A 14,869-nucleotide genomic window follows, 5' to 3' on the forward strand; every position below is an offset into this window, starting at 1 on the left:
CGGGGTTTCTTTCAGCCTTTAACTGCGCGATTCCCTCAGCGCCTCTTTACAACGAAACGGAGAGAAGGCGGCTTCAATTCATCTCTTGCAAATCCTCGGGACAGCCTGAAAGACCCCAGAGAACAGGAAAACCTCCCAAACCAGCAGCCCTACACCCCCCTAACACAGTCCCGCCTGCAACTTTGATCTTCGCGGGCAGGGACCACTATATTTAAAGCAGTTTCACGTCTTGTATTTTAGGTTGAAAATTACGTACGTGTGCATTAAATGCACCCATGTGTAAAATATAGACGCACCTTAAATCTGTAACATAATGCAAAGGATCTATAAGGGACGATGCATGAGGACAGTATATATTTATACGTTTAAAACGTGTGCATGCGCTTGTTCCCGCGGGAGGCAGGCGTGCCACAGGGACCCGGTCTCCCGGCGGGAGCGGGACAAGGCGGCACAGCTCTCCGCCGGGCGTCCCACCCCGGCTGCGCAGCCCCGGCTGCCCCGGGACGCCCGGGCGGGCTGCCGGCCGGGCCGGGCCCCGCTGCCGTGCTGGGAGGACGGGGACGGGCGGCGGCGGCCTGGGGCGGCGGCGGCCTGAGGCGGCGGCTGCCTGCGGCGGCGGCCGCGCCCCGCTGGCGAGGGCTGGGCCGGGCCGGGCCAAGCCGCTGCGCCGGGCCCTCCACGCCGGCGGGAAGGGACGGGGAGGGAACGTGGAGGGGAGAGGGCGGCCCGGCCCGGCCCTGCCCCGGGCGGCCGCGGCGAGCGGGGCGGGGCGGGGGCGCGGGCCGTGCCTGGCACCTGCGCGGCGGGCGGGGCAGAGCCCGGGGCGGCGCTGGGCGCGGCCCGGCCCGGCCCGGCCCTCGGCGGCTGAGCCCCGGCGCTGAGGAGGAGGCGGTGGAGGCGGCGGCGCAACAGGTTACCGGCGCGGAGCGGAGCGGTCCCTGGCTGTGCCCATGGCCGGCCGCGGCCCCGCCGCCGAGCAGGGCTACATCCGCACCGTGCTGGGCCAGCAGATCCTGGGGGAGCTGGACAGCTCCAGCCTGGCGCTGCCCTCCGAGGCCAGGCTCAAGCTCTCGGGCGACCGGGCTGGGGAGGAGAAGGCGCTGCGGATCCACCGGCAGGTCCAGCAGACGCTGGCCAGGAAGAGCCGGGGCTCGCTGCACAACGGTGAGTGCCGGCCCTGGCCCCGGCCCCGGCCCGCGCCGCTCGGTGCTGCTCGGTGGCTGTCGGTGGCGGTTTCGGCGGCGGCGGCGGCGGGAGCACGGGGAAGGGCTGCGGGGCGGCGGCCCCGGGGTGAGACCCGAGCTGGACCCCAGCGGCCCCTGGCCGCTTCCCCGGCCCTGGGAGGTGCGGGCTGCTGGGGCAGCCGCGGTAGCGGTCGTCGGCCTTTACCGGGTTTGACTGAAAATCGTGGCTCTGTCGCGTCTTCTCTCTCTTTTTTCCCGCCCGAGTGAGTCAGAAGTTTCTCCCTCCCAAGGGCCGTAACTTGGGTGAGCGGCGGGGGCTGCTCCCGTTCACCGCGGCTCGAGGGAGGAAACCGAGCCGAAATTCTCCTACTCCAGCAACCCCTTACTGTGCTTATTTTAATACCTTAGCTTTACCCACTGGCCCATGTTTGCGAAATAAAATGGGAAGAAAGGTAGGAAATGTCTTTCCTTGTTTCACCTGGAAATAAAAAAAAAAAAAATAACAAAGGAGGTTTGGAAAAGTAACTCTGGGAAAGGCGTGAATGGGAAACACGGAATGATAACGGTGTCAGACCTATATTTACCTCGTTCTTTGACGTGCGTGATACAAATTGAAGTCAATCAATCCTTGCTTCTAAGATCTTGTAGCCAGAAGGCCAGATCCGTCAGCAGGGTCCGCACAGCTGTGCCTTTTGCCCAAAACCAGGGTCTGACTGCAGTGTCAGGCACCCATAGGGTGACTTTGTAACTTTGCTGAGGGTTAAAGGCAAACTGCTCGAGCAGTTTAGTCTTAACTATTAATGGCAAAGAGATGTGTGGTTTTCAAAGTAAATTAAAAAGAAAAAACAATCCTTACCGTGGTAACTTCAATGCTGTTTTTAAGTAGGAAGATATGACTGACTTACAGGCTGTATACCCTGTTGCTCGGTTGTCAGTAAAGAAGCTGTCACATTTGCAAAAAGCTGTGAGCCGAAAGTCTTTAAATTTCTAACTATACTTCATTCTTCTATGCTGTCAGGCAGAGGAATGTTTCCTTGTACTTCATCTGGCTTCTATCTAAAAAATGCCTTATGGCAAAAAATGCATACAATGCAGACGGGGACGTACTCTGCTCGGAAAAATCAGGTACACATATCGCATAAACAGGTACACACAGCTGTGCAATGTGCAGCAACACATGCAAGTCCTTAGCTTGGCTGCTTTCATTTAAATAAGGTTTCTAAACACTTTTAGAGTAACTTAATTTCTTTTTCTCTCAACAGAGAGCCTGGGAAAAGCTTTTTAAGCAATGGTTAATAAATGATATGGTGTCATGAACCTGAGATCATGTCTCTAAACCGTGCATAAAACACTATGAAGACAAAGTTCCCATCCTCCTAACTCATCTTAACTTCTCTGAAATACATTAACAGACCTGATGGATTTGGGCATAGTTGTCTTTGTTTGCTTTGTTTTTCTAAAGGTCAAGTATCTGAGCCCTTTGCATTTCTGAGACACCAAAACTTTTAAACTTCAGGATCAGAAGTGGCAAATGACATGTCTGTTACATGTATTGGTCATGCTTAAAATGAACTTTTCTTCTTTCAAATGTATTCTTGTGCCCAACTCACCGTACCCACTGCAAAACCCAGAAAAAATAAACGCAACTGGAATGTATTCCATATATTTATACATACATCTATATGTATAATATAGACATATGTGTATATCTATCTATATCTTAAATATATATAATGTGAATCGAATGCCTATCATGCATTTAACATGTTGACTTTCCTGAAAAATATACGTATATATGCATGTGTATCCCAATGTGCTTTCCATATAGACTTGCCCAAAATTTGACTATGCTTTGAGAAACATTTGAATTCTTATATATAGGGTACTTTTTAAAAATATGCACTTTTACATGCAAAACCCTCACTTTCTCTGAACTATAACAGTTTCTAGATACATTCACCAAGGGTCCCATATTGTTTCAGTTGCAGGGAAGACAATACAAAGGTTTAGAAGGAGCAGGAGCAGGCCCCTGTGATATAACTGTCCTATCTGTCGGAGTGTTTCAGACTCTGTTCAGCAAGGTAGTTAACGCATACCTAACCAGAGTATTCACATACATGCCTAAAATTAGCCAAGCACATAACCACTGGGTGTGAAAAAACAGCGATAGTAACGGTCTTACCCAATATCATCTGTGTACACCCATTTTCCACTGGAACTGGAAGCTTTGAAGCTGCAAGAAGTACTCTGTCAGGCAGCATAATTCCTCCTTAAAGTTTCAAATTAAAGGTGTTTGCTCAGCCTTCAGCATTACCTTTAAAGGGAAAAACATCTTTTTGCCTCCAACCCCCGTATTGTTTGCTGGTTTATGCCCTTTCCCCCCCTTTTTGAGGGTGTATTTCTTCTTTTTTTAATAGAAATTCAGGTCATCCTCAGATTTGAGGATTCCAGCAGCTGCCAGATCACTGAAGTCACGTACTGCCCCAACTCCTTTCAAGACTTTGTCAAACGTTGTTAATAGTTTTTCAAGCAGTAGTTTAACAACAGCTGCAACTTTTCCAGTTCATCTGTTCCTGAACGTTTATAAATTAAAGATTACACTGCCCTGAAAAATTTTGCATAACTAAAGCAGCCATATCAAATTTCTGAATGCTATTTAAAGATGGAAATGGATTGTTCAGCCTTATCAAAGAAAAATTCAGGCATTCAGAATCATATACCTTAATGACTGGTGTTTTTCAGCTCGCATATGATGCAACAGTATTGATTATTTTATGTACACTTTAGGACCTAATAAACTTTATTCTGTTTATGAGTCTGCTTGCCTCTGATCTTGTTCGGTTTGGATTTTGATTGGCTTTTTAAATTCATTTGTGGTATTTCTGTTTCTTTAGTATAGTCCCTCCAGTAAAGTCTACTTTCCTATACATCCTGTACATCCTTATCAGTTCCATTGTAAAAAATGAACTGAATAATACGTCATACAAAACCAGTGTTTTGATGAACTGCTGTTTGTGTAGAGATTCTTTCTCTAACACAGGGTTTTACAAACACAGTTTGTTTATAAAAAACAGAATTAAAACTTACGTGATTTCCAAATCAACAGCATCAGATACAAGATGGTTACAGTCAGAGCCTTATTTATTCTTCACGTTTCTTCATTTCTAAAATTCTTAGTTGTATGTTTTGTTAAACTTGCTTTTAGGGGTTTGGGAGAGTTTTCTATCCTCAGCCTTCTATTTTGCAGAATTCTGACCACATTAACTGTGATTTTCTGTTTATATCTTTGTGGGAAAAGGAAGTAGAACAAATTCCTTGTTGATGACTTCCACTTTTTGTTAGTTTCATTAAATTCCTCACCTCTGCTTCCTGAGCCAGAAAAAATCTTTTTCATAAATTTGAGCACTTGTGTAAATGTACTGACCAGCACAAAGTGAAAGATGTTAGAAAAACTCCTTTGGGAACTGGGCGTGTAGTGGCAGCTCTTTGATCTCTAGATGAAGTGATTCAGTGAAGTTTTTGATATGCCATTCTTAAATGTCACCATCTCAGTCCATCGTGAGTGGTGGAGTATAAAAAAGGATTAAAAGATGACAGTCCAGGAACACTTAGGAGTCTCTGTTGAGGGTATAATCACCCACCTGCCCTGAGCGAGAGTGGACAATGGATACTCAGCAGGTGGGCACTCAGGATGCATGAAAATATCGCAGTCCTTAATAGACTTCTGTGTACAGAGTACAGCTGCATTGAAGCCTGCAGTGGGGGGTTTAAAGCCAAAATTTGGCTTTCATGGTAACCATTCAAATACAAAAGCACTGAAAAAGACTCACAACTGAGAGTTAACACTGTACATGATTTAAGGGGAATTTGATACACCTAACTCCTTAATAAAGGATAATTGTCTTTTTCATACATCGTATCTCTTAGAGACGCCTCTTGTCATTGTTGTTTTTGAAAGCCAAGCAAGCAGGAGATTGATCTGCCTGCAGCCATAGGCAGTGATTGCTGGGGAGGAACTTCCAAGGCCTTTGGAGATGTTGGATCTGTCACGTCCAGGGGAACAAAGGGGCCTCGAGAAGAGCCTCTGTGAAGACAGATGGGATTTTTGCTCAGTCATCTGTACAGTCTCCCTCCTGCTGGTGTAATTATTTTTTCAGGTCTCAAAATTTTGTCATAACTGTTGTGATATCAGGTGGGTTTTGTACAGCTTTTATTTTGGGCATGGAGAAGAGCAAAGGGGTTTAGTTTTCCTCCTCCACCGACCACATCCAAAGCGTTCCTGAGCTGCTTTAGTTCATACTGACAGGGGGGAGGGGGGACTGTGATAAACGGTTCCACTCAATTGCCCACACATGGGTGTCTGCTGCTGTCTGAGATGCCTGAGTTTTCCAAAATACCCTCATGGGTTGACAGACATGACGCAGGGCCGGTAGGAAACCCATCCTTTTCTTGACTGGCTTCTGGAAATCAAGCGTGGAATCCTATGGCCTCCCAAATAGCGTTGTCCCCTATGGATAAGCAGCTGAATCGTGGGCATATTTTCTGAAGCGAGAGTTTTTGTGAGACTTAAAACACTGAGTCTCACAGTTAGAAAATATTAATCCTAACAGTAAATGAACCCATAATATAATTTTATTTTTTAATCATTCATGGCTTTTTTTTTCTTTATTTCTTTTTAAACCAGTGCACTGAGTGTATAAGGACTGCCTAAAGATTTCTGAATATATGTAATACTGAGCAAATCTGAGAGGTGGGAAAGACATGGAGGTTTTTGTAGTATGGTGAAAACAAGCTGAAGGAAGCCTCACTGGCAGAGGCAAGTTTCGATCAGATCACCTATTCTGCATCTCATAACTAATGGAGAGACACAGCATTTCCGTTACCACTTTTTCCTTTAACACACCGGCCTTTGACACAAGTAAACAGCACACAGTAAAAAGACATACATTTTATGTCTATGTGATGCAACTACAGTTAAATGCTGGCAAAATAATTTACTGATGTGGTAAAAGCAAGCAAGAGATACTGTAAATGCAAAGTGAAATTCCATAAGCTAACATATACTGTGTTTATCTCTTTGAAAAATGTTTGCTGATGGATAGTTTCACAGGGAGACTGAAGGTTAAAAAAAGAGGATTACTTGAAGATAACTGAATGTTACAATTTCTGATTGACTGTTATTTTGCTTTTGCAAAGAGGGAACTGTTAGTTATGTAGTTTACCTTCAACTAGTTCATGGACAGCCTTGTTCTTTTTAATTTATCCTCATTTTTTAAAATTTGTTTAGTAAAGACAGGGAGTTCAGGGTTACCTAAAACATGCACAAATTACTTGCTTAAAGGATCTTTATGCCCTAGATAGATAAATACTGAGAGTAATTTCTCACAAAGTAAAGTAAACTGGACAAAAAATACTAACTATAAAGAAACAGAAATGTATATGTATTTGTATTTAAAGACTTATTATATGAAAGTACTTTAATATGCAGCAATAAATAAAGTGAATCTTTAAAAAGCAGGCACAGGCAATAGGCTAAGATGGAGTCTTATTGGGCACCCGAAATAGTACATTGATATGGGAATTATATCGCACAAATGAGAGATTTATATGAATTTGTAGATTTTGGATGTCGGCGTACATTGGCAGGAATTTTTTTCAGTATAAAACAACAGTTTCCTCTTACTGCTTTCTCATGTACTTGGGTAACCCTTGGGCTATGGTAACCTTGTAATGTCACGAAGGAATTATTACAATCCAAATCATGAGTTTGACCAAGCTGCATCATTCCACTCTCATGATGCAAAGTTACCGTGAATGTGTCTTAACAAATCACCTAATACATGTTTAAATCTGTCTCGCATGGCCAAAATGAAAGAATTGGAAAGTATGATTAAATAAGCAAAATAACTGCAAAGTATGATTGAATTAGACCTCAAATTATTGCAGTCTGCTATTATATTGTATTGTATTATACTATGTCATACACAAATTTGGACTTATCCAGGTAGCTACGTGCTAGTGAGAATCATTCATAAATTATTCTTGTTACATGAGTCTCTTGTTTATTTTCATCCTTGTCGAGCCCTTTGCTAACTACGGACACTAAGGATCGAAGATACAGGTGTACTGAAGTTCCCAGGGATACCCATGTGCACCTAATGAAGCCCAGAGTCTAACTGCACGAACTGAAAGCCTCAGCTATTTAGCACACATACACTAGGTGCTTCAAAAATCCCAGCAGGCACTTCCCTGCATGCTTTTGGCACCTGAATTCCCATGGACATATGACTCCTACTATTTTTAGAAGTGGAGACTTCATCAGTTTGACCAAGTTAATGATTGGTTCTTTAGGTTTCTTTTCTGTAGTATCTCAGGTAATACCTGCTATTTTGAAAATTCCTGGCCAATTTATTTATTGACCACTGTTATCTGTTCAACCTAAACTTCTACAGCACACACTGCACTGATTTGAGGTATATCTTGCTTTCAACTTCTGTTTCACCTCTTTAAACCTGTCTGTGTTATAACCTGTGTTACTTATATTCCTATATGCAGATTCTCATAATAACACAGGAAGCTCATGAACAATTATTTCAGCAGTATCTGTTGTTTTAAAAAAATTATTAATAGAAACACTTTTTCTTTGAAATGTATTGTATCAGTGAAAGAGAAACAGCCGAAACTTTTTGGTTGATTTGTTTGTTTGTTTTTAATTAAAAGAAGAATGCAGTTTCAATGAAAGAAATAATCACAATGCACTGTTTTATTTTCAAAGCTGGGTCATGGAAAAAAAGAATCAGAGCAGATATACACTGTGGATCTTCTACATTATTTGTAGGATTAGTGAACCTTTCGGGTGCAGATAAGCAACCCTACTTTACAGCATCCTATGCCACGTGCCTCCATAAGCCATGGAATTTGTTCGTGGACTCTTCGTGCTCTTTGCGTGAAGCACTGAGAAGATTAGTGAAGCGTTACTTGCTCCAATATATAATCATTAAACTAGCACCTAAGGGAGAAGAAACATCAGCGGCTGAGGTGGACACCTATGAAATAAACAGTCAGTGTATACTATTTATTTACAATGGTACATTGTGAAAATTGCATCTCTAGGGTGCACAGTAACAGAGGTATACACATCAACCCATGTTTCTCATCTACAATCTACAGCTGCAATATTTTAATTTCTTGTGTACTGTGCATGTTATAGTCAACCTCTAATGTAAACCATGCATATATATTCAAAGTAGTTACAGTGGAAAATAAGTGTTCTTAGTAGCTGTTCAGTGATACCATTTCTCAGTATTTAATAATCTGTCATTATCTGGGATATTTAAAATATCACCTTGCTATGTTAAAACATTTTTCATTAAATAGCTACATGAACAAGACTTCTAAAAGTTAAAAATATGTCTTAAGTAAAATAAATAGAAAACTGAAAAAATGGCTTGTGTCCTTAGAAAGCTTTGCTTAGGGCTGTTTTGAATGTGATACACTGAATGCAACCCTCTTTCCATCATTTACCTGTCTGATTTTCAGCTTATATATATTAATGGCAGTGCAGACTGGGACATTTCCCTAGTACTGTAAATCATCCTTTATAACAATATCACGTTTTGTTAAAATCTTACTAATACTACTCTTTGGTTACAGGCAGTTTGCACCGTGCATCCAGTGTTCCAGAGCGTGTCTATAACATGGGGATTACTGAAAATGATTTTGCACCAAGAACTCCCTATGGTTTCTCGTATTATCAGTCAAACCAGGTGAGGAAAAGAAGACAACTAATAGAAATAAATATAACATCACATGCATAGTTTATCCATTTTGTTACCACAAATTATAGCGTGTGGATGGTGTTTCAAAGTTTGCTTGCTCGCTTGTTTGCTTTTTAAAGCCTGATTTCTAGAAAAAGAGGTTTTTACAACTGAGATTTGTTAATGTTTTTCCCCTTTCTGGTGTCTTCTGAGCCCAATAGCTGAATTCAACTCAGTCGTACAGTCGGGCTTTCTGCAATCCTGTTGGTTTTGTATTAACACCCCACTAAGGCAAAGGCTGTGACAAGTCAGGTCTTTACCCGTCCCATCAGGCAGCAGGTCCGTCAGCACATCGGAAGCTCAAAGCGGCCGGAGGCCTTGCTGCCACTCACCCAGCCGAACGGTTGGAGGTTGCTAGAGGAAGTCCAGCGATCCCATGGGGTAACGAATGACAGGGGTAGGAGCTGGGAATGTGGTGAAAGAGGTTAGGGAATTAAGCATCCAAAACCACAGGAAAACAGATTGCTTTAGTTTCACGATGACAGGTAGAGTGTTCCTTAATATTTAAAATAATCCTGTTGTAACCTGTTTTAGCACTACAAGAATTTCAGCAGTACAGTCCTTGCAATACGATGGTGTCTCTAAACTGTCTAATCATAAATTCACTTGTCATTTTGACCAACTTCTCTTGGGTTCATGGCCTGAATGCTAAGATAAATAATTGGTTTTCTGCAGAGTTTGTGACACAGCTCGTAACTGGTATGAACCTATTTGAGGGAGCAACCATATGACTTGGAAATCAACACATAGCTCAATAGCAACGCTGCTGCATGATCAACATTAGTAAACTGAAACCAATTCAGCTTGGGAACAGAAATATTTATTTAATAAATAGCTGTATACATAGGGGCCAATTCTTTCTTAATTTTAGATTACTTAAGAGTGGCTTATTCTCATTAAAGGAAATAGCCCAGCTTCTGGCCAGTTAATGAAGCAGCTCCAGCTCTGTATGGGTCGAGTTAGAACCATTTACGTAAATAAATTTCCTTCTCTGTCCTCCTATCCTCTGTTCCCACCTATCATCCAGTCCATGATATTTGATATGAATCTCTTCTTTCTAGAAGAGGGCATCGAGAGGAAAACTGGAGCTGACATAGGAACCACAAGAAAATACTACAGTTTTCCGGGCAGGGGGGGGAAAAAAAGGATAATTAAAAAAAAGAGCCTATTTGTCCTGTGTGAAAGCCAGAAAAAGCTACAAGGTCTAGTATTTCACAAAAGCATTCATTTCCTTATCCCCAAACAAAAGATGAAGATATCCTTGCATAGCTTCTGTAGAATAAACAGATATATCCAATGATCCTTGCCTCAGCCTACTAGATTCAGCAACCTTTACTCCTTTTGTGAGTCAATTATCACCCTCAGTAACTCCTCAACAGTGAAATTAAGGGATTTCAGTCTGGCCACTATCTGCTAAGCGCTGTCCCTTCAATTAATAACTTGTGTAAGCTTCTCAGTTTACCTTAAAAAATGTTTTTAATATTACAAAACTTTTATACAACATAGAAGTAGAATATATGGGGCTTTGATTTATGGCTGGATGACTCTATGCTTACTGATTTTTAAAAAATTGGGCCATGACTCCTTTATTTCAAGGCCAGATAGTCTCCCAAGTGGATTTAGTTCTGGAAGGTCTTGAATAGAGTATGATGTCCAATTCAGAGCATAAGAAAAACATAGAAAAATTGGAGAGGCCCCAAATGGCACCTAAACAGTAAGAATCTTGAAGACACATCCTATAAAGAAAGGTTGAAGGAAGTGGGGTTGTTGAGTTTAGAAAAGAGAAACTTATAAAACAAGATGATGACCCATTACTGTCCATGCCCATTAGGGACAGGAAAAGAAAAATCATCTTGAATTGCAACTGTAGAATTAGGAAACCATTGAGAGGGTGATATGGTCATTTTGGTTTCCTTGGAATGTTATGTAATCTCCATTTTTAAGAGGTTAGACAAACAGGGAAGGGGCTGTCTCTTTTTACTAGATCCTACCACAAAGGGGAGGACAGGAGGGCTAAATAGCCTTATGTTAATAAGTTTAATAGCAATATGCAGACGCTTTAGTATAATATTTTACTATCTGACTGATTGATTTTCTTCTGTCTGTTGGACAGCCTTGAATTTAATGTTAGTAGCAGATGTGGGTGTTAATCCCCAAGGAGTTTCAAACTGAAACTAAAATCTCCATTAATAAGCAGAGTGTTCGCTACCAGGCAGTTGACTTACGCACCTATTTTGAATTAATGACAGAAGACTAGATGCTTAGACTTTGTCTCCTAATGTTTAGACCATACTTCCTCCTGCCTTCATTAGGCAGATACAAAGAAATGTTGCAGAATCCCATTGAATACACAATTTTGGTGATGTTCACATTTTGTTTTCTGATTCTGGTAGCAGACCTTAGAATTATTATCTTTACTTTTTCTGTTTGGTTTCTTTGCTATTAATCCTAAATGCTGTGACTCCTGTTCTTTTATGCACCCTTGAACAGGTGGCCTCACCATCCTCTTATACAAATGGCTGGGGGACGAGGATTACTTACAAGACAATGGAAGAGAGAGCTCAAAGGCAGCCTCTGAAGAGACTAGAGGTTTCACCCCAACGAGGTCCTGAAAGATTGGCATATGTGTCCAATGATTTTCACTATGACGGAGGGATTTCAACTGGATTCTCTATGAGGCATGGAGATAGCAGGACATCCAGCGGGACTGTCCCACCAAGATATGCTCGGTCTGAGATTGTTGGTTACACTCTTCATGACTCAGTGAACAGGGGACGCTCTTTTAAGAGGCACACCCACATGGGGGCTATTAATGATTCCGTCCTTGATGGTGTCTACCCCAGCCCCACCGTACCTTTGTACCATCAAGCAGGCAACAGTCGCAGTATGACCAACCTTTTGGAGAAAGAGAACTACCTGACCTCGGGCAGTGCGATGGGACAAGTGAGATCACCAATTGCTTCCCGTTTGGGGTCTCAAAACAGGCAATCTTTAAGGTCCAGCTGGTACCAAACTACGTTCAGAAGCGCACAGACCAGGAGGGAAGCTTCCCAGCCAGCTTCAATAACCAGTGTCGCTGCAGAAACAGATGGGAAGAGGCTGCCATTGACAGCTGCTATGGCAGCAGCAGGGAGAAATGGTTTCCTGCAGAGCGAACAAGTCACCATCAATGGATCTCAGCTAGGGTAAGCACAATGCAGGACCTGCTTTGGTTCTGGGGTGTCACAGCTGAAGGGAACCTGTTTATTTAAAAAGAGAAAATAAACGGAGAGCTTACGGTTCAGCGGCCAACACGGTGTATGAAATGTCGGTGCGGAGGATGCAGAAAGTAGGTTTGCTTTTAAAAGTCCACTTCCTGTGCAACAGAGGAAGGGGAGAAAAAATGTATGTGTATGTACATACTGCAGGGTCCACACCTCCTGCTCAGGTTTCGGACCCCTTTTTGCCAAGAGTTAATCAATTTTATAAGGAGACATAAAGTAGTCACTGAGTAATTTACAACCTAAGTCACAATACACAGTAATGCGTTGGCAAATTTTGTGCTTTTAAGAGACCGGATGATTTCAGCACTGGTTCTCACGAGAATAGGTCAGAAATCTACTAGTGAAGCAGCTTTTGGCAGATTGACAATTTCCAGTTAAAAATCCTTCATGGTTTCAAGGAAACTTTCGGTTTGATAAAATTCAGTTAAAACACAGGCAGAAATTTCTCTTAGCTCTGTAGCACCATCCATCCCTAGAACAAACATAAACTGCTCTGAATCTCAGGACCCCAGAACTTCTCACTACCATGAGATCCTACATGCTGCTCTGAGGACGCTGTCTTAATTTGAAGGCCTGTTAGCTCCATGGCAGAAATTCCCAAAACTGCCCCCAAACTTCAGGAAAATTGTTTAAAATCTTAGAAGCATTCTTTTCTTTTTTTTTCAAAATTAGTTTTTTTTCCCCCTGAAATTCCTTTCCAGAATAGATTTCAGAATGTCTAAAATCGGTTCCATTTTCAAAAGAGAAAATTTATCAGTTCTGAAATTCCCCTCAGGAGTGAATATTTTTTTCATTTAGAATAATTTTGGTTGTTTCCAGAGCTCTCAAGGTTCAATGGACAGAACAAACCTCTTGGTAAACAAGAGATGGTTACTTGCACTGTTTACTGTGGTTTCTGTTGTTGTTTCATAATCCAAATAGGATCCCAAAGTTTCTTATGTAAGTTAATCATGGTGTAATTTATAACAGGGTTATTAAGAAATGTCTCTTTTTCCATAACTGTGTAGCTGTTAAGTTCATTTTTCCGAAGGCCACCTTTCTTCTTTTTCTAAATTTGCTACTGTGAGATGAGGCATCATCTGGTGTCACTGCCATATACAGGTCAGGTATTTTCTGTCATCAACTACATGTTGTGTGTTGTGACTAGATTTACAAAGATATATGGTCTTGTGCCCACATCTGCTCCGGATTGAAATTTTCACCTCTGGGTGATGCAGGAGTTAAGAGACATCTGGTATTAATGATGTGACTCTTAAGTATTCAATCTTTACAGCAAGTAAGTCCATAAAAAATAGCTGAGAGTTCACAACAGCTAAAGAATCGGGAGTAGTGATGTTGAAAATAGGTACCTGGGAGGACTTTGTTTCTCAGTAAGACAATTTACAAACAGGCACATATCCCATTGGCTTAATCATTTACTTAACTTTAAGCACATTCTTGAGTGTGTTTCTGAGCCACAAACAGCAATTGTGATATTTAATTCTGTGTAGGAGCAATTTTGGTTCTTCTTTTGCAGGTGCAGACACTGGAGTCTGGTTGTCTGCCTGCACAAACATCAACCAAAGTGTTTTTCATACCTGCAGATGTAAACATCTATCTTCAGTCATTGTGCAAGTGACTTGCTTGAGACCATGCTGAACTCCAGGTGGAAGATTTGTGACCTAATGGAAATCTTTTTGACAGCTTAATTCCTTAAATGCCAGTTTTTAAGCTCAGCTTTTGCTGGAAATTACAGAGGAAAACAATTGGAAGTGCTGTGAAAGCTTCTAAAGTTCCTGTTGCAGATGTTTACAGATTTCATTTATCTCAGGACTTCTGACTATTTAATTTACTTGTACATATCTTGTTTAGATTTTCAAATATCCTAGGTTCTGCTTTAGTTTCATAGCTAGGTTTTTGGGGGATTGAGGGGCTCTTTATTCTACCCGAAGTTTTAAAAAGTCTCTGTAAAATACATTAATGAAGAGGATGGTGAAAAGCAGCATGTCAGATACAATTCCACAAGAGATTTGTACCACTAGAGTCTCAAATGATGAGGAAGAAACTGTAGCCATTTTAGCTGATTGAAGTCAGTATTTGTTGCATATGCTTATGTACTAATGTGTGTATGATATCCACATACATTATTACTGTTTTCATACATCTAAAATACAGATTTAATAACTCCCCTTTTAATTCTTGTCACTGGAAGGGCTTGATGCAGAAGTTGTATTTTGGTTGTATTACATTCTGGTTCATCCACATCTAGCTAGTGCACAGTTTAATGTAGAATTAAGTATTTAAAACATAATAGACGACATTTTGCTTTGGGGTATACACTGCTGTCAAATCAGAGATATTTCACCTAAGTCCATTGTTCCACCAGTAGTACAATAATTTCTTCTGACAAGACTTCTCAGTTTAAGAAGTTAGTAGAGACTTTCACATTTCTTGTCATTTCCCATTCTCTTTGATTTTAAGGTTGCATTATCTGATATATTGCTCCCTTACCTGTTACTCCCTTAATAATGGAAGGGGGAAAAAAGATAAGCCTGTTTTCTGAGTAATTTGATGTTTCCAGAAATTTGTACTTTTTTATGTAAATCACAATTTAGGTCTTTCCAAG

General features: G+C 41.6%; 1 protein-coding gene across 1 annotated transcript in view; it reads left to right on the forward strand.

The window, feature by feature from the left end:
• Positions 1-873: 873 nt before the first annotated feature.
• PKP2 (plakophilin 2) overlaps positions 874-14,869 on the forward strand; it is a 43,830-nt gene continuing 29,834 nt past the window's right edge. Inside the window, exons 1-3 of the mRNA XM_075158306.1 lie at positions 874-1,164; positions 8,838-8,950; positions 11,492-12,186. Of these exons, the coding sequence (XP_075014407.1) occupies positions 951-1,164; positions 8,838-8,950; positions 11,492-12,186 (1,022 nt within the window). The 5' untranslated portion in view covers positions 874-950. The remainder of the gene's footprint in view (positions 1,165-8,837; positions 8,951-11,491; positions 12,187-14,869) is intronic.

Source organism: Calonectris borealis, chromosome 1 (genome assembly GCF_964195595.1).
Source record: "Calonectris borealis chromosome 1, bCalBor7.hap1.2, whole genome shotgun sequence".
NCBI lineage: Eukaryota > Metazoa > Chordata > Aves > Procellariiformes > Procellariidae > Calonectris > Calonectris borealis.